This window comes from Salvelinus alpinus, chromosome 11 (genome assembly GCF_045679555.1).
Source record: "Salvelinus alpinus chromosome 11, SLU_Salpinus.1, whole genome shotgun sequence".
NCBI lineage: Eukaryota > Metazoa > Chordata > Actinopteri > Salmoniformes > Salmonidae > Salvelinus > Salvelinus alpinus.
The window spans coordinates 73,835,821-73,854,945 of NC_092096.1; the positions used below are offsets into that span (position 1 = coordinate 73,835,821).

General features: G+C 48.3%; 1 protein-coding gene across 1 annotated transcript in view; it reads left to right on the forward strand.

Annotated features, from left to right (window-relative positions):
- corin (corin, serine peptidase) overlaps nt 1–19,125 on the forward strand; it is a 165,288-nt gene that overhangs the window by 115,333 nt on the left and 30,830 nt on the right. Inside the window, exons 7-10 of the mRNA XM_071334237.1 lie at nt 3,236–3,343; nt 13,559–13,669; nt 14,249–14,365; nt 18,970–19,038. Coding sequence (XP_071190338.1) covers nt 3,236–3,343; nt 13,559–13,669; nt 14,249–14,365; nt 18,970–19,038 — 405 coding nt within the window. The remainder of the gene's footprint in view (nt 1–3,235; nt 3,344–13,558; nt 13,670–14,248; nt 14,366–18,969; nt 19,039–19,125) is intronic.

A 19,125-nucleotide genomic window follows, 5' to 3' on the forward strand; every position in this document is an offset into this window, starting at 1 on the left:
AGAGCCCTGAGTACCAGGCCATTAGGACCTGATGGAGTGACAATAGAGCCCTGAGTACCAGACCATTAGGACCTGATGGAGGAACAATAGAGCCCTGCGTACCAGGTCATTAGGACCTGATGGAGGGACAATAGAGCCCTGAGTACCAGGCAATTAGGACCTGATGGAGGGACAATAGATCCCTGAGTACCAGGTCATTAGGACCTGATGGAGGGACAATAGAGCCCTGAGTACCAGGCCATTAGGACCTGATGGAGGGACAATGGAGCCCTGAGTACCAGGCCATTAGGACCTGATGGAGGGACAATAGAGCCCTGAGTACCAGGCCATTAGGACCTGATGGAGGGACAATAGAGCCCTGAGTACCAGGCCATTAGGACCTGATGGAGTGACAATAGAGCCCTGAGTACCAGACCATTAGGACCTGATGGAGGGACAATAGAGCCCTGAGTACCAGTTAATTAGGACCTGATGGAGGGACAATAGAGCCCTGAGTACCAGGCCATTAGGACCTGATGGAGGGACAATAGATCCCTGAGTACCAGGTCATTAGGACCTGATGGTGGGACAATAGAGCCCTGAGTACCAGGTCATTAGGACCTGATGGAGGAACAATAGAGCCCTGAGTACCAGGCCATTAGGACCTGATGGAGGAACAATAGAGCACTGAGTACCAATCCATTAGGACCTGATGGAGGGACAATAGAGCCCTGAGTACCAGGTCATTAGGACCTGATGGAGGGACAATAGAGCCCTGAGTACCAGGTCATTAGGACCTGATGGAGGGACAATAGAGCCCTGAGTACCAGGCCATTAGGACCTGATGGAGTGACAATAGAGCCCTGAGTACCAGGCCATTAGGACCTGATGGAGGGACAATAGAGCCCTGAGTACCAGGTCATTAGGACCTGATGGAGGGACAATAGAGCCCTGAGTACCAGGCCATTAGGACCTGATGGAGGGACAATAGATCCCTGAGTACCAGGTCATTAGGACCTGATGGAGGGACAATAGAGCCCTGAGTACCAGGTCATTAGGACCTGATGGAGGAACAATAGAGCCCTGAGTACCAGGCCATTAGGACCTGATGGAGGAACAATAGAGCCCTGAGTACCAGGTCATTAGGACCTGATGGAGGGACAATAGAGCCCTGAGTACCAGGTCATTAGGACCTGATGGAGGGACAATAGAGCCCTGAGTACCAGGCCATTAGGACCTGATGGAGTGACAATAGAGCCCTGAGTACCAGACCATTAGGACCTGATGGAGGGACAATAGAGCCCTGAGTACCAGGTCATTAGGACCTGATGGAGGGACAATAGATCCCTGAGTACCAGGCCATTAGGACCTGATGGAGGGACAATAGATCCCTGAGTACCAGGTCATTAGGACCTGATGGAGGGACAATAGAGCCCTGAGTACCAGGCCATTAGGACCTGATGGAGGGACAATGGAGCCCTGAGTACCAGGCCATTAGGACCTGATGGAGGGACAATAGAGCCCTGAGTACCAGGCCATTAGGATCTGATGGAGGAACAATAGAGCCCTGAGTACCAGGCCATTAGGACCTGATGGAGGAACAATAGAGCCCTGAGTACCAGGCCATTAGGACCTGATGGAGGGACAATAGAGCCCTGAGTACCAGGTCATTAGGACCTGATGGAGGAACAATAGAGCCCTGAGTACCAGGCCCTTAGGACCTGATGGAGGGACAAGAGAACCCTGAGTACCAGGCCCTTAGGACCTGATGGAGGGACAAGAGAGCCCTCCTCAAGCGAGTTGGGTACTCCTAACACATGTCCAGAGTACGTAAAATGAGATTATCATGACTCAACGGTCACATGGGATTTTATTGCCGCTGCGGCGGTAATACAGTCACCGAAACAGCTCTAGCCCATCTTCCGATTTAAAGCCACCAGCCACCACTGACTATAACATATACAGTATATATATATATCCACTTTATATATTCACTTAATGTTACTTGTAAATGTTTGGTGTGTCTACATGCTCATTTGTGTGTTTAATGTGTGTACATGTGTGTGTGAATGTTTGATGTGTACATTCATGCTTGTGTGTGTGTTTGTTGTGTGTGTTTTTTGTGTGTGTTTGTTGTGTGTATGTTCGGTGTGTGTATGTTCGGTGTGTGTGTTTTGTGTGTGGCAGCTGGTCGTCAAAGCCACCTAATGAGGGTGTAGGGAGGGATCCTTGGAATGTTGTGGACGACTGGAGAGGGAGGACAGGAAGGGAGGAGGGAGAATGTTCTCTCCCTCCCCCCCTCCCCCCCGGACATCATTCAACAACACTCCCCCCCCCACCCCCAGACATCATTCAACAACACTCCCCCCCCCCCCTGACATCATTCAACAACACCCCACCCACCCTCCTCCCCGTACATCATTCAACAACACTCCCTCCCCCCCGGACATCATTCAACAACACTCCCCCCCCCCCCCGGACATCATTCAACAACACTCCCTCCCCTCCCCCGGGCATCATTCAACAACACACCCTCCCCCCCCGGGCATCATTCAACAACACTCCCTCCCCCTCCCGGACATCATTCAACAACACCCCCCCCCCCCGGACATCATTCAACAACACTCCCTCCCCCCCGGGCATCATTCAACAACACACCCTCCCCCCCGGACATCATTCAACAACACCCCCCCCCCCCCCTCCCCCCGACATCATTCAACAACCCCCCCCCCGGATATCATTCAACAACACTCCCCCCCTCCCCCTCCCGGACATCATTCAACAACACCCCCCCCCCCCCCCCCCCGGATATCATTCAACAACCCCCCCTCCCCCCGACATCATTCAACAACCCCCCCCCCCCCCCCCCCGGATATCATTCAACAACACTCCCCCCCTCCCCCCCCCGGACATCATCCAACAACACCCCCCCCCCCCCCGGACATCATTCAACAACACTCCTCCCCCCCCCTCCCCCCGACATCATTCAACAACCCCCCCCCCCCCCCCCGGATATAATTCAACAACACTCCCCTCCCCCTCCCGGACATCATTCAACAACACCCCCCCCCCGGACATCATTCAACAACACTCCCCCCCCCCCCCCTCCCCCCGACATCATTCAACAACCCCCCCCCGTCCCCCTGACATCATTCAACAACACTCCCACCATATAATTTGAGAAACAGCTGAATGAATCACTGGTCAATCCAACGTAACGTGGTCTCCTTTCTCCCCCCCCCCGCCCCCCTCCCAGTGTGTGGAGAAGAGCAGTTTAGGTGTGGGACGGGACGCTGTGTGTCTCCCTCTATGGTGTGTGATGGGTACGATGACTGTGGAGATCTCAGCGATGAGCACAGCTGTGGTGAGAACACACACACACACACACATACACACAGAATACACACACACACAAAATACACACACACACACACACTCACACACAGAATACACACACACACAGAATACACACACACACACACACACACATACTCCCACACAAAATACACACACACACACACAAAATACACACACAAACACACTCACACACAGAATACACACACACACACACATAATTCACACACACACACACACACACACACACACACACACACACACACACACACACACACACACACACACACACACACACACACACACACACACACACACACACACACACACACACACAGAATACACACATTCACACACAGAATACACACACTCACACACAAACCAGTAGAGTAGAGGGCCAGTAGAGTAGAGGGCCAGTAGAGTAGAGATCCAGTAGAGTAGAGATCCAGTAGAGTAGAGGGCCAGTAGAGTAGAGGGCCAGTAGAGTAGAGGGCCAGTAGAGTAGAGGGCCAGTAGAGTAGAGGGCCAGTAGAGTAGAGGGCCAGTAGAGTAGAGGGCCAGTAGAGTAGAGGGCCAGTAGAGTAGAGGGCCAGTAGAGTAGAGGGCCAGTAGAGTAGAGATCCAGTAGAGTAGAGGGCCAGTAGAGTAGAGGGCCAGTAGAGTAGAGGGCCAGTAGAGTAGAGATCCAGTAGAGTAGAGGGCCAGTAGAGTAGAGGGCCAGTAGTGTAGAGGGCCAGTAGAGTAGATATCCAGTAGAGTAGAGATCCAGTAGAGTAGAGATCCAGTAGAGTAGAGGGCCAGTAGAGTAGAGGGCCAGTAGAGTAGAGGGCCAGTAGAGTAGAGGGCCAGTAGAGTAGAGGGCCAGTAGAGTAGAGGGCCAGTAGAGTGGAGATCCAGTAGAGTAGAGGGCCAGTAGAGTAGAGGGCCAGTAGAGTAGAGGGCCAGTAGAGTAGAGGGCCAGTAGAGTAGAGGGCCAGTAGAGTAGAGGGCCAGTAGAGTAGAGGGCCAGTAGAGTAGAGGGCCAGTAGAGTAGAGATCCAGTAGAGTAGAGGGCCAGTAGAGTAGAGGGCCAGTAGAGTAGAGGGCCAGTAGAGTAGAGGGCCAGTAGAGTAGAGGGCCAGTAGAGTAGAGGGCCAGTAGAGTAGAGGGCCAGTAGAGTAGAGGGCCAGTAGAGTAGAGGGCCAGTAGAGTAGAGGGCCAGTAGAGTAGAGGGCCAGTAGAGTAGAGGGCCAGTAGAGTAGAGGGCCAGTAGAGTAGAGATCCAGTAGAGTAGAGATCCAGTAGAGTAGAGGGCCAGTAGAGTAGAGGGCCAGTAGAGTAGAGGGCCAGTAGAGAAGAGGGCCAGTAGAGTAGAGGGCCAGTAGAGTAGAGGGCCAGTAGAGTAGAGGGCCAGTAGAGTAGAGGGCCAGTAGAGTAGAGGGCCAGTAGAGTAGAGATCCAGTAGAGTAGAGGGCCAGTAGAGTAGAGATCCAGTAGAGTAGAGATCCAGTAGAGTAGAGGGCCAGTAGAGTAGAGGGCCAGTAGAGTAGAGGGCCAGTAGAGTAGAGGGCCAGTAGAGTAGAGGGCCAGTAGAGTAGAGGGCCAGTAGAGTAGAGGGCCAGTAGAGTAGAGGGCCAGTAGAGTAGAGGGCCAGTAGAGTAGAGGGCCAGTAGAGTAGAGATCCAGTAGAGTAGAGGGCCAGTAGAGTAGAGATCCAGTAGAGTAGAGGGCCAGTAGAGTAGAGATCCAGTAGAGTAGAGGGCCAGTAGAGTAGAGGGCCAGTAGAGTAGAGGGCCAGTAGAGTAGAGGGCCAGTAGAGTAGAGATCCAGTAGAGTAGAGGGCCAGTAGAGTAGAGATCCAGTAGAGTAGAGGGCCAGTAGAGTAGAGATCCAGTAGAGTAGAGATCCAGTAGAGTAGAGGGCCGGTAGAGTTGAGATCCGGTAGAGTAGATATCCGGTAGAGTAGAGGGTCAGTAGAGTAGAGGGTCAGTAGAGTAGAGATCCGGTAGAGTAGAGATCCGGTAGAGTAGAGATCCGGTAGAGTAGATATCCGGTAGAGTAGAGGGTCAGTAAAGTAGAGGGTCAGTAGAGTAGAGATCCAGTAGAGTAGAGATCCAGTAGAGTAGAGATCCAGTAGAGTAGAGATCCAGTAGAGTAGAGATCCAGTAGAGTAGAGGGCCAGTAGAGTAGAGGGCCAGTAGAGTAGAGGGCCAGTAGAGTAGAGGGCCAGTAGAGTAGAGGGCCAGTAGAGTAGAGATCCAGTAGAGTAGAGATCCAGTAGAGTAGAGATCCAGTAGAGTAGAGGGCCAGTAGAGTAGAGGGTCAGTAGAGTAGAGGGTCAGTAGAGTAGAGGGTCAGTAGAGTAGAGATCCAGTAGAGTAGAGATCCAGTAGAGTAGAGATCCAGTAGAGTAGAGGGCCAGTAGAGTAGAGATCCAGTAGAGTAGAGGGCCAGTAGAGTAGAGGGCCAGTAGAGTAGAGGGCCAGTAGAGTAGAGATCCAGTAGAGTAGAGATCCAGTAGAGTAGAGATCCAGTAGAGTAGAGGGTCAGTAGAGTAGAGGGTCAGTAGAGTAGAGGGTCAGTAGAGTAGAGATCCAGTAGAGTAGAGATCCAGTAGAGTAGAGATCCAGTAGAGTAGAGATCCAGTAGAGTAGAGATCCAGTAGAGTAGAGATCCAGTAGAGTAGAGGGTCAGTAGAGTAGAGATCCAGTAGAGTAGAGATCCAGTAGAGTAGAGGGTCAGTAGAGTAGAGATCCAGTAGAGTAGAGATCCAGTAGAGTAGAGATCCAGTAGAGTAGAGATCCAGTAGAGTAGAGATCCAGTAGAGTAGAGGGTCAGTAGAGTAGAGATCCAGTAGAGTAGAGATCCAGTAGAGTAGAGATCCAGTAGAGTAGAGATCCAGTAGAGTAGAGATCCAGTAGAGTAGAGATCCAGTAGAGTAGAGGGCCAGTAGAGTAGAGGGCCAGTAGAGTAGAGGGCCATTAGAGTAGAGATCCAGTAGAGTAGAGATCCAGTAGAGTAGAGGGCCAGTAGAGTAGAGATCCAGTAGAGTAGAGATCCAGTAGAGTAGAGATCCAGTAGAGTAGAGGGTCAGTAGAGTAGAGGGTCAGTAGAGTAGAGATCCAGTAGAGTAGAGATCCAGTAGAGTAGAGATCCAGTAGAGTAGAGGGCCATTAGAGTAGAGATCCAGTAGAGTAGAGATCCAGTAGAGTAGAGGGCCAGTAGAGTAGAGATCCAGTAGAGTAGAGATCCAGTAGAGTAGAGATCCAGTAGAGTAGAGGGTCAGTAGAGTAGAGGGTCAGTAGAGTAGAGATCCAGTAGAGTAGAGATCCAGTAGAGTAGAGATCCAGTAGAGTAGAGGGCCAGTAGAGTAGAGGGCCAGTAGAGTAGAGATCCAGTAGAGTAGAGATCCAGTAGAGTAGAGGGCCAGTAGAGTAGAGGGCCAGTAGAGTAGAGGGCCAGTAGAGTAGAGGGCCAGTAGAGTAGAGGGCCAGTAGAGTAGAGGGCCAGTAGAGTAGAGGGCCAGTAGAGTAGAGATCCAGTAGAGTAGAGAGCCAGTAGAGTAGAGAGCCAGTAGAGTAGAGGGCCAGTAGAGTAGAGGGCCAGTAGAGTAGAGGGCCAGTAGAGTAGAGGGCCAGTAGAGTAGAGGGCCAGTAGAGTAGAGATCCAGTAGAGTAGAGATCCAGTAGAGTAGAGATCCAGTAGAGTAGAGGGCCGGTAGAGTAGAGGGCCGGTAGAGTAGAGATCCGGTAGAGTAGAGATCCGGTAGAGTAGAGGGCCGGTAGAGTAGAGATCCGGTAGAGTAGAGATCCGGTAGAGTAGAGGGCCGGTAGAGTAGAGGGCCGGTAGAGTAGAGATCCGGTAGAGTAGAGATCCGGTAGAGTAGAGGGTCAGTAGAGTAGAGATCCGGTAGAGTAGAGATCCGGTAGAGTAGAGATCCGGTAGAGTAGATATCCGGTAGAGTAGAGGGTCAGTAGAGTAGAGGGTCAGTAGAGTAGAGATCCAGTAGAGTAGAGATCCAGTAGAGTAGAGATCCAGTAGAGTAGAGGGCCAGTAGAGTAGAGGGTCAGTAGAGTAGAGGGTCAGTAGAGTAGAGATCCAGTAGAGTAGAGATCCAGTAGAGTAGAGATCCAGTAGAGTAGAGATCCAGTAGAGTAGATGGCCAGTAGAGTGGAGTTTCAGTAGAGTGGAGTTTCAGTAGAGTTTCAGTAGAGTAGAGATTCAGTAGAGTAGAGATTCAGTAGAGTAGAGATTCAGTAGAGTAGAGATTCAGTAGAGTAGAGATCCAGTAGAGTATCAGTAGTTTCAGTAGAGTAGAGATTCAGTAGAGTAGAGATTCAGTAGAGTTTCAGTAGAGTAGAGATTCAGTAGAGTAGAGATCCAGTAGAGGGCCAGTAGAGTAGAGATCCAGTAGAGTAGAGATCCGGTAGAGTAGAGATTCAGTAGAGTAAGAGGGCCAGTAGAGTAGAGATCCAGTAGAGTAGAGATCCAGTAGAGTAGAGATCCAGTAGAGTAGAGATCCAGTAGAGTAGAGATCCAGTAGAGTAGAGGGCCAGTAGAGTAGAGATCCAGTAGAGTAGAGGGCCAGTAGAGTAGAGGGCCAGTAGAGTAGAGATCCAGTAGAGTAGAGATCCAGTAGAGTAGAGGGTCAGTAGAGTAGAGGGTCAGTAGAGTAGAGATCCAGTAGAGTAGAGATCCAGTAGAGTAGAGATCCAGTAGAGTAGAGATCCAGTAGAGTAGAGATCCAGTAGAGTAGAGATCCAGTAGAGTAGAGATCCAGTAGAGTAGAGATCCAGTAGAGTAGAGGGTCAGTAGAGTAGAGATCCAGTAGAGTAGAGATCCAGTAGAGTAGAGATCCAGTAGAGTAGAGATCCAGTAGAGTAGAGATCCAGTAGAGTAGAGATCCAGTAGAGTAGAGGGTCAGTAGAGTAGAGATCCAGTAGAGTAGAGATCCAGTAGAGTAGAGATCCAGTAGAGTAGAGATCCAGTAGAGTAGAGATCCAGTAGAGTAGAGGGCCAGTAGAGTAGAGATCCAGTAGAGTAGAGGGCCAGTAGAGTAGAGGGCCAGTAGAGTAGAGGGCCAGTAGAGTAGAGAGTCCAGTAGAGTAGAGATCCAGTAGAGTAGAGATCCAGTAGAGTAGAGATCCAGTAGAGTAGAGGGCCAGTAGAGTAGAGATCCAGTAGAGTAGAGGGTCAGTAGAGTAGAGGGTCAGTAGAGTAGAGGGTCAGTAGAGTAGAGATCCAGTAGAGTAGAGATCCAGTAGAGTAGAGATCCAGTAGAGTAGAGGGCCAGTAGAGTAGAGGGCCAGTAGAGTAGAGATCCAGTAGAGTAGAGATCCAGTAGAGTAGAGGGCCAGTAGAGTAGAGGGCCAGTAGAGTAGAGGGCCAGTAGAGTAGAGGGCCAGTAGAGTAGAGGGCCAGTAGAGTAGAGGGCCAGTAGAGTAGAGAGCCAGTAGAGTAGAGAGCCAGTAGAGTAGAGGGCCAGTAGAGTAGAGGGCCAGTAGAGTAGAGATCCAGTAGAGTAGATGGCCAGTAGAGTGGAGTTTCAGTAGAGTGGAGTTTCAGTAGAGTTTCAGTAGAGTAGAGATTCAGTAGAGTAGAGATTCAGTAGAGTAGAGATTCAGTAGAGTAGAGATTCAGTAGAGTAGAGATCCAGTAGAGTATCAGTAGTTTCAGTAGAGTAGAGATTCAGTAGAGTAGAGATTCAGTAGAGTTTCAGTAGAGTAGAGATTCAGTAGAGTAGAGATCCAGTAGAGGGCCAGTAGAGTAGAGATCCAGTAGAGTAGAGCCAGTAGAGTAGAGATCCAGTAGAGTAGAGATCCGGTAGAGTAGAGATTCAGTAGAGTAAGAGGGCCAGTAGAGTAGAGATCCAGTAGAGTAGAGATCCAGTAGAGTAGAGATCCAGTAGAGTAGAGATCCAGTAGAGTAGAGATCCAGTAGAGTAGAGGGCCAGTAGAGTAGAGATCCAGTAGAGTAGAGGGCCAGTAGAGTAGAGGGCCAGTAGAGTAGAGATCCAGTAGAGTAGAGATCCAGTAGAGTAGAGGGTCAGTAGAGTAGAGGGTCAGTAGAGTAGAGATCCAGTAGAGTAGAGATCCAGTAGAGTAGAGATCCAGTAGAGTAGAGATCCAGTAGAGTAGAGATCCAGTAGAGTAGAGATCCAGTAGAGTAGAGGGTCAGTAGAGTAGAGGGTCAGTAGAGTAGAGATCCAGTAGAGTAGAGATCCAGTAGAGTAGAGATCCAGTAGAGTAGAGATCCAGTAGAGTAGAGATCCAGTAGAGTAGAGATCCAGTAGAGTAGAGGGTCAGTAGAGTAGAGATCCAGTAGAGTAGAGATCCAGTAGAGTAGAGATCCAGTAGAGTAGAGATCCAGTAGAGTAGAGGGCCAGTAGAGTAGAGATCCAGTAGAGTAGAGGGCCAGTAGAGTAGAGGGCCAGTAGAGTAGAGGGCCAGTAGAGTAGAGGGCCAGTAGAGTAGAGATCCAGTAGAGTAGAGATCCAGTAGAGTAGAGATCCAGTAGAGTAGAGATCCAGTAGAGTAGAGGGCCAGTAGAGTAGAGATCCAGTAGAGTAGAGGGTCAGTAGAGTAGAGGGTCAGTAGAGTAGAGATCCAGTAGAGTAGAGATCCAGTAGAGTAGAGATCCAGTAGAGTAGAGGGCCAGTAGAGTAGAGATCCAGTAGAGTAGAGATCCAGTAGAGTAGAGGGCCAGTAGAGTAGAGGGCCAGTAGAGTAGAGGGCCAGTAGAGTAGAGGGCCAGTAGAGTAGAGGGCCAGTAGAGTAGAGAGCCAGTAGAGTAGAGAGCCAGTAGAGTAGAGGGCCAGTAGAGTAGAGGGCCAGTAGAGTAGAGGGCCAGTAGAGTAGAGGGCCAGTAGAGTAGAGGGCCAGTAGAGTAGAGATCCAGTAGAGTAGAGATACAGTAGAGTAGAGATCCAGTAGAGTAGAGGGCCAGTAGAGTAGAGATCCGGTAGAGTAGAGATCCGGTAGAGTAGAGGGCCGGTAGAGTAGAGATCCGGTAGAGTGAGGGCCGGTAGAGATCCGGTAGAGTAGAGGGCCGGTAGAGTAGAGATCCGGTAGAGTAGAGATCCGGTAGAGTAGAGGGTCAGTAGAGTAGAGGGTCAGTAGAGTAGAGATCCGGTAGAGTAGAGATCCGGTAGAGTAGATATCCGGTAGAGTAGAGGGTCAGTAGAGTAGAGGGTCAGTAGAGTAGAGATCCAGTAGAGTAGAGATCCAGTAGAGTAGAGGGCCAGTAGAGTAGAGGGTCAGTAGAGTAGAGGGTCAGTAGAGTAGAGATCCAGTAGAGTAGAGATCCAGTAGAGTAGAGATCCAGTAGAGTAGATGGCCAGTAGAGTGGAGTTTCAGTAGAGTGGAGTTTCAGTAGAGTTTCAGTAGAGTAGAGATTCAGTAGAGTAGAGATTCAGTAGAGTAGAGATTCAGTAGAGTAGAGATTCAGTAGAGTAGAGATCCAGTAGAGTATCAGTAGTTTCAGTAGAGTAGAGATTCAGTAGAGTAGAGATTCAGTAGAGTTTCAGTAGAGTAGAGATTCAGTAGAGTAGAGATCCAGTAGAGGGCCAGTAGAGTAGAGATCCAGTAGAGTAGAGATCCGGTAGAGTAGAGATTCAGTAGAGTAAGAGGGCCAGTAGAGTAGAGATCCAGTAGAGTAGAGATCCAGTAGAGTAGAGATCCAGTAGAGTAGAGATCCAGTAGAGTAGAGATCCAGTAGAGTAGAGGGCCAGTAGAGTAGAGATCCAGTAGAGTAGAGGGCCAGTAGAGTAGAGGGCCAGTAGAGTAGAGATCCAGTAGAGTAGAGATCCAGTAGAGTAGAGGGTCAGTAGAGTAGAGGGTCAGTAGAGTAGAGATCCAGTAGAGTAGAGATCCAGTAGAGTAGAGATCCAGTAGAGTAGAGGGCCAGTAGAGTAGAGATCCAGTAGAGTAGAGATCCAGTAGAGTAGAGGGTCAGTAGAGTAGAGGGTCAGTAGAGTAGAGATCCAGTAGAGTAGAGAGCCAGTAGAGTAGAGATCCAGTAGAGTAGAGATCCAGTAGAGTAGAGATCCAGTAGAGTAGAGGGTCAGTAGAGTAGAGATCCAGTAGAGTAGAGATCCAGTAGAGTAGAGATCCAGTAGAGTAGAGATCCAGTAGAGTAGAGATCCAGTAGAGTAGAGATCCAGTAGAGTAGAGATCCAGTAGAGTAGAGGGTCAGTAGAGTAGAGATCCAGTAGAGTAGAGATCCAGTAGAGTAGAGATCCAGTAGAGTAGAGATCCAGTAGAGTAGAGATCCAGTAGAGTAGAGGGCCAGTAGAGTAGAGATCCAGTAGAGTAGAGGGCCAGTAGAGTAGAGGGCCAGTAGAGTAGAGGGCCAGTAGAGTAGAGATCCAGTAGAGTAGAGATCCAGTAGAGTAGAGATCCAGTAGAGTAGAGATCCAGTAGAGTAGAGGGTCAGTAGAGTAGAGGGTCAGTAGAGTAGAGGGTCAGTAGAGTAGAGATCCAGTAGAGTAGAGATCCAGTAGAGTAGAGATCCAGTAGAGTAGAGATCCAGTAGAGTAGAGGGCCAGTAGAGTAGAGGGCCAGTAGAGTAGAGATCCAGTAGAGTAGAGATCCAGTAGAGTAGAGGGCCAGTAGAGTAGAGGGCCAGTAGAGTAGAGGGCCAGTAGAGTAGAGGGCCAGTAGAGTAGAGGGCCAGTAGAGTAGAGGGCCAGTAGAGTAGAGATCCAGTAGAGTAGAGATCCAGTAGAGTAGAGGGCCAGTAGAGTAGAGGGCCAGTAGAGTAGAGGGCCAGTAGAGTAGAGGGCCAGTAGAGTAGAGGGCCAGTAGAGTAGAGATCCGGTAGAGTAGAGATCCGGTAGAGTAGAGGGCCGGTAGAGTAGAGGGCCGGTAGAGAGTAGAGGGCCAGTAGAGTAGAGATCCAGTAGAGTAGAGGGCCGGTAGAGTAGAGATCCGGTAGAGTAGAGATCCGGTAGAGTAGAGGGCCGGTAGAGTAGAGGGCCGGTAGAGTAGAGGGCCGGTAGAGTAGAGGGCCGGTAGAGTAGAGATCCGGTAGAGTAGAGATCCGGTAGAGTAGAGATCCGGTAGAGTAGAGATCCAGTAGAGTAGAGGGTCAGTAGAGTAGAGATCCGGTAGAGTAGAGATCCGGTAGAGTAGATATCCGGTAGAGTAGAGGGTCAGTAGAGTAGAGGGTCAGTAGAGTAGAGATCCAGTAGAGTAGAGATCCAGTAGAGTAGAGATCCAGTAGAGTAGAGGGCCAGTAGAGTAGAGGGTCAGTAGAGTAGAGGGTCAGTAGAGTAGAGATCCAGTAGAGTAGAGATCCAGTAGAGTAGAGATCCAGTAGAGTAGAGATCCAGTAGAGTAGATGGCCAGTAGAGTAGAGATCCAGTAGAGTGGAGTTTCAGTAGAGTGGAGTTTCAGTAGAGTTTCAGTAGAGTAGAGATTCAGTAGAGTAGAGATTCAGTAGAGTAGAGATTCAGTAGAGTAGAGATTCAGTAGAGTAGAGATTCAGTAGAGTAGAGATCCAGTAGAGTATCAGTAGTTTCAGTAGAGTAGAGATTCAGTAGAGTAGAGTTTCAGTAGAGTAGAGATTCAGTAGAGTAGAGATCCAGTAGAGGGCCAGTAGAGTAGAGATCCAGTAGAGTAGAGATCCAGTAGAGTAGAGATCCAGTAGAGTAGAGATCCAGTAGAGTAGAGATCCAGTAGAGTAGAGATCCAGTAGAGTAGAGATCCAGTAGAGATTCAGTAGAGTAGAGATTCAGTAGAGTAGAGATTCAGTAGAGTAGAGATTCAGTAGAGTAGAGGGCCAGTAGAGTAGAGATCCAGTAGAGTAGAGATCCAGTAGAGTAGAGATCTAGTAGAGTCCCGGTATTTGTATTTATTATGGATCCCAATTAGTTCCTGTCAAGGCAGAGGCTACTCTTCCTGGGGTTTATTAAGGATCCCCATTAGGAGCCCAGTAGAGTCGTGCGGAGCCCGGTAGATTCCATTAGAATCCGGTAGGGTCCAGTAGAGCTCTGTGGAGTCCTGTAGGGCCCGGTACAGTCCAGCAGAGTCCTCTAGAGTCCCATAGAGCACAGTAGAGTCCCGTAGAGACTGGTAGAGCCTAGTAAAGAATGGTAGAGACTAGTTCAGCAATGTAGAGATCCTGTGGAGGTCCTGTAGAGACTAGCAGAGTCCGGTTGAGTCCTTCAGGGACTGGTAGAGTCCTATAGAGCCCTGTGGAGTCCTGTAGAGTCCCGTCAAGTCTCATACTCTATTCTCTGTGTCAGTGTGTGACCCAGTTAGGGAGCACCGCTGTGAGGATGGGAGATGTGTTACCAGGGACTGGGTGTGTGATGGAGATCATGACTGTCTGGACAAGAGTGACGAACTGAACTGCTGTAAGTCAACATTAGCATCATTATCACTACTATCGTTAGCACATCTTCAGTATCGTTTAATTCCTTTAATGACGTTATCTTTGTTATTATCGTTAGTCACATCAGATTATCACAGCTATATACTATTATTTGTATCATTTTATTACATTACATTTATTGTAAAAACCGAACTACTTCGAGCCACAACTTCCATGCTATTATGATATTGTCATTCTCTGCTGTAAGTCCCAGGGTCTGTTGAAGTGTAGGAATGGTCAGTCTCTTCCTAACCTCTCTCATCTCCCCTCTCTCATCTCTCCGTAGCCTGTAAGTCACAGGGTCTGTTGGAATGTAGGAATGGTCAGTCTCTTCCTAACCCTTTCTCTCTCATCTCCCCTCTCTCATCTCTCCGTAGCCTGTAAGTCACAGGGTCTGTTGGAATGTAGGAATGGTCAGTCTCTTCCTAACCTCTCTCTCTCTCTCATCTCCCCTCTCTCATCTCTCCGTAGCCTGTAAGTCACAGGGTCTGTTGGAATGTAGGAATGGTCAGTCTCTTCCTAACCCTTTCTCTCTCATCTCCCCTCTCTCATCTCTCCGTAGCCTGTAAGTCACAGGGTCTGTTGGAATGTAGGAATGGTCAGTGTGTTCCCAGTGCCTTCAGATGTGACGGAGAAGATGACTGCAAGGACGGCAGTGACGAGGAAAACTGTACTCAGAGTAAGAACACACACAGTCTGATAACACACACAGTCTGATAACACACACAGTCTGATAAAACACAGTCTGATAACACACACAGTCTGATAAAACACAGTCTGATAACACACACAGTCTGATAAAACACAGTCTGATAACACACACAGTCTGATAAAACACACAGTCTGATAACACACACACACACAGTCTGATAACACACACATTCTGATAACACACACACACACACACACAGTCTGATAACACACACATTCTGATAACACACACACACACAGTCTGATAACACACACACACACAGTCTGATAACACACACACACACACAGTCTGATAACACACACACACAGTCTGATAACACACACACACACAGTCTGATAACACACACACACACAGTCTGATAACACACACACACACAGTCTGATAACACACACACACACACACAGTCTGATAACACACACAGTCTGATAACACACACAGTCTGATAACACACACAGTCTGATAACACACACAGTCTGATAACACACACATTCTGATAACACACACAGTCTGATAACACACACAGTCTGATAACACACACAGTCTGATAAAACACACAGTCTGATCTGATAACACACACAGTCTGATAACACACACATTCTGATAACACACACACACACAGTCTGATAACACACACACACACAGTCTGATAACACACACACACACACAGTCTGATAACACACACACACAGTCTGATAACACACACACACACAGTCTGATAACACACACACACACACACAGTCTGATAACACACACACAGTCTGATAACACACACACACACAGTCTGATAACACACACACACACACAGTCTGATAACACACACACACACAGTCTGATAACACACACACACACACAGTCTGATAACACACACACACAGTCTTAGTGTAGCTAAATGCTTGTGCTTCTAGTTCCGACAGTGCAGCAATATCAACAAGTAATCTAACAATTCCACAACAACCACCTAATACACACACATCTAAGTTAATGATTGGAATAAGAATATATACAATATACTTATAAATACAGTGGGGAGAACAAGTATTTGATACACTGCCGATTTTGCAGGTTTTCCTACTTACAAAGCATGTAGAGGTCTGTAATTTTTATCATAGGTACACATCAACTGTGAGAGACGGAATCTAAAACAAAAATCCAGAAAATAACATTGTATGATTTTTAAGTAATTAATTTGCATTTTATTGCATGACATAAGTATTTGATCACCTGCCAACCAGTAGGAATTCCGGCTCTCACAGGAATTCCGGCTCTCATTACCTGTATTAACTGCACCTGTTTGAACTCGTTACCTGTATAAAAGACACCTGTCCACACACTCAATCAAACAGACTCCAACCTCGTCTCTCAAAGCACTTCATGATGACAGAAGTGAGTGTCATTTACTTCAGTTACCTTTGCTTTCTTGGGTACAGGAACAATGGTGTGGCCATCCTGAGCATGTGGTCACAGCAGACTGAGATAGGGAGCTATTGAATATGTCTGTAAATACACCAGCCAGCTGGTCTGCGCATGCTCTGAGGACGCGGCTAGGGATGCCGTCTGGGCCGGTAGCCTTGCGAGGGTTAGCACGTTTAAATGTCTTACTCACGTCAGCCACGGAGAACCCACAGTCCTTGTTGTAGCACCTGCGTTGGTGGCACTGCATTATCCTCAAAGCGGGCGAAGAAGTTGTTTAGTTTATCTTTCTGGAAGCGTGACGTCGGTGTCCGCGACGTGGCTGGTTTTCCTTTTGTACTCTGTTATTGCCTGTAGACCCTGCCACATAAGTCTCGTGTCTGAGCCGTTGAATTGCGACTCCACTTTGTCTCTATAACGACATTTTGCTTGTTTGATTGCCTTGCGGAGGGAATAACTACACTGTTTTGTATTCGGCCATATTCCCAGTCATCTTTCCATGGTTAAATGTGTCGAGAGATACAGGATTTAAAAAAATGTGAGTATCTCCATTGATCCTAGGTCCTGGCAGTTCTGTGCGGACTCAGGACAACTTAGCTTTGGAGAAATACGCAGATTCAAAGAGGATTCCGTCATTTGTTTTCGTCTAAGAAGTTCATGAATTGAACACCATCTTCACTTGGGGGGAATACTGCTTTTTAGTTATCTTTTCGACAGTATGAAAAATATATATATTTTAGTTTTTATTCTCTTCAAACAATTTTTAAAAGTAAGGTGATCGAGCAGCTGTGAGTGCTCTTTGATATTGAACGGTACTGTCTTTCCAAGCTAGTTAGAAGACTTCCAGTTTCATTCCAATTTTCTGGAAGCTTGCTTCAGGGCATTTAGGTATTTAGGTATTCAGGTATTTTCTGTATACAAGGGAGCTAGTTTCTTGTGACAATTTCTATCTTGTTTTTACTGGTGCAACTGCATCTAGGGTATTACGCAAGGTTAAATTTAGATCCTCAGTTAGGTGGTTAACTGATTTTTCTACTCCGACGTCCTTGGGTAGGTGGAGGGAGTCTGAAGGGCATCTAGGAATCTTTGGGTTGTGTGAGATTTTTTAGCACAGCTTTTAATAACCCTTGGTTGGGATCTAATAAGATGCTGGTCCGATAGTCCAGGATTATGAGGAAAAACATTTACATTTATATCCAGAACATTTATTCCACGGGTCAAAAAGTAGGTCCAGAGTATGACTGTGGCAGTGAGTAGGTCCAGAGTATGACTGTGGCAGTGAGTAGGTCCAGAGTATGACTGTGGCAGTGAGTAGGTCCAGAGTATGACTGTGGCAGTGAGTAGGTCCAGAGTATGACTGTGGCAGTGAGTAGGTCCAGAGTATGACTGTGGCAGTGAGTAGGTCCAGAGTATGACTGTGGCAGTGAGTAGGTCCAGAGTATGACTGTGGCAGTGAGTAGGTCCAGAGTATGACTGTGGCAGTGAGTAGGTCCAGAGTATGACTGTGGCAGTGAGTAGGTCCAGAGTATGACTGTGGCAGTGAGTAGGTCCAGAGTATGACTGTGGCAGTGAGTAGGTCCAGAGTATGACTGTGGCAGTGAGTAGGTCCAGAGTATGACTGTGGCAGTGAGTAGGTCCAGAGTATGACTGTGGCAGTGAGTAGGTCCAGAGTATGACTGTGGCAGTGAGTAGGTCCAGAGTATGACTGTGGCAGTGAGTAGGTCCAGAGTATGACTGTGGCAGTGAGTAGGTCCAGAGTATGACTGTGGCAGTGAGTAGGTCCAGAGTATGACTGTGGCAGTGAGTAGGTCCAGAGTATGACTGTGGCAGTGAGTAGGTCCAGAGTATGACTGTGGCAGTGAGTAGGTCCAGAGTATGACTGTGGCAGTGAGTAGGTCCAGAGTATGACTGTGGCAGTGAGTAGGTCCAGAGTATGACTGTGGCAGTGAGTAGGTCCAGAGTATGACTGTGGCAGTGAGTAGGTCCAGAGTATGACTGTGGCAGTGAGTAGGTCCAGAGTATGACTGTGGCAGTGAGTAGGTCCAGAGTATGACTGTGGCAGTGAGTAGGTCCAGAGTATGACTGTGGCAGTGAGTAGGTCCAGAGTATGACTGTGGCAGTGAGTAGGTCCAGAGTATGACTGTGGCAGTGAGTAGGTCTAGAGTATGACTGTGGCAGTGAGTAGGTCCAGAGTATGACTGTGGCAGTGAGTAGGTCCAGAGTATGACTGTGGCAGTGAGTAGGTCCAGAGTATGACTGTGGCAGTGAGTAGGTCCAGAGTATGACTGTGGCAGTGAGTAGGTCCAGGGTATGACTGTGGCAGTGAGTAGGTCCAGGGTATGACTGTGGCAGTGAGTAGGTCCAGAGTATGACTGTGGCAGTGAGTAGGTCCAGAGTATGACTGTGGCAGTGAGTAGGTCCAGAGTATGACTGTGGCAGTGAATAGGTCCAGAGACATGTTGGACAAAACCCACTGAGTCCATGATGGCTCCGAAAGCCTTTTGGAGTGGCTCTGTGGACTTTTCCATGTGAATATTAAAGTCACAAAATATTAGAAAATTATCTGCCGTGACTACAAAGTCCGATAGGAATTCAGGGAACTCAGTGAGGAACGCTGTATACGGCCCAGGAGGCCTGTAAACAGTAGCTATAAAAAGTGATTGGCTGCATAGATTTCATGGCTAAGAAGCTCAAAAGACGAAAACGCAGTCATGTCCTCGTAAAGTGATATGCACGCACTCTATCACATGGCATACACATGGTACACACCAACAATGTCCTTCATGGTACACATACACACTCACTCAGTCACTCACTCAGTCACTCACTCAGTCACTCTCTCAGTCACTCTCTCAGTCACTCTCTCAGTCACTCTCTCAGTCACTCTCTCAGTCACTCTCTGTCACTCACTCACTCTCTCACTCACTCTCTGTTACTCACTCACTCACTCACTCACTCTCTGTCACTCACTCACTCTCTGTCACTCACTCACTCACTCACTCACTCACTCACTCACTTACTCACTCACTCACTCTCAGTCACTCTCTGTCACTCTCTCAGTCATTCTCTGTCACTCACTCTCTGTCACTCACTCACTCACTCACTCACTCACTCACTCACTCACTCACTCTTACTAACTAAGTAAAATGTGTCTCTCTCAGTGAAGGGTGCGTGTGCTCCTGGCCAGCCCAGCTGTCCCTCTACTCCGTGTGATGCCCGTAACAACTGCAGTAAGTCTGTGTGTGTGTGGCGGACGTGGGTTTGTAAACTCACTCACCAGCTTCAAATGTCTGACTTTGCTATCACTTCAAAACCTT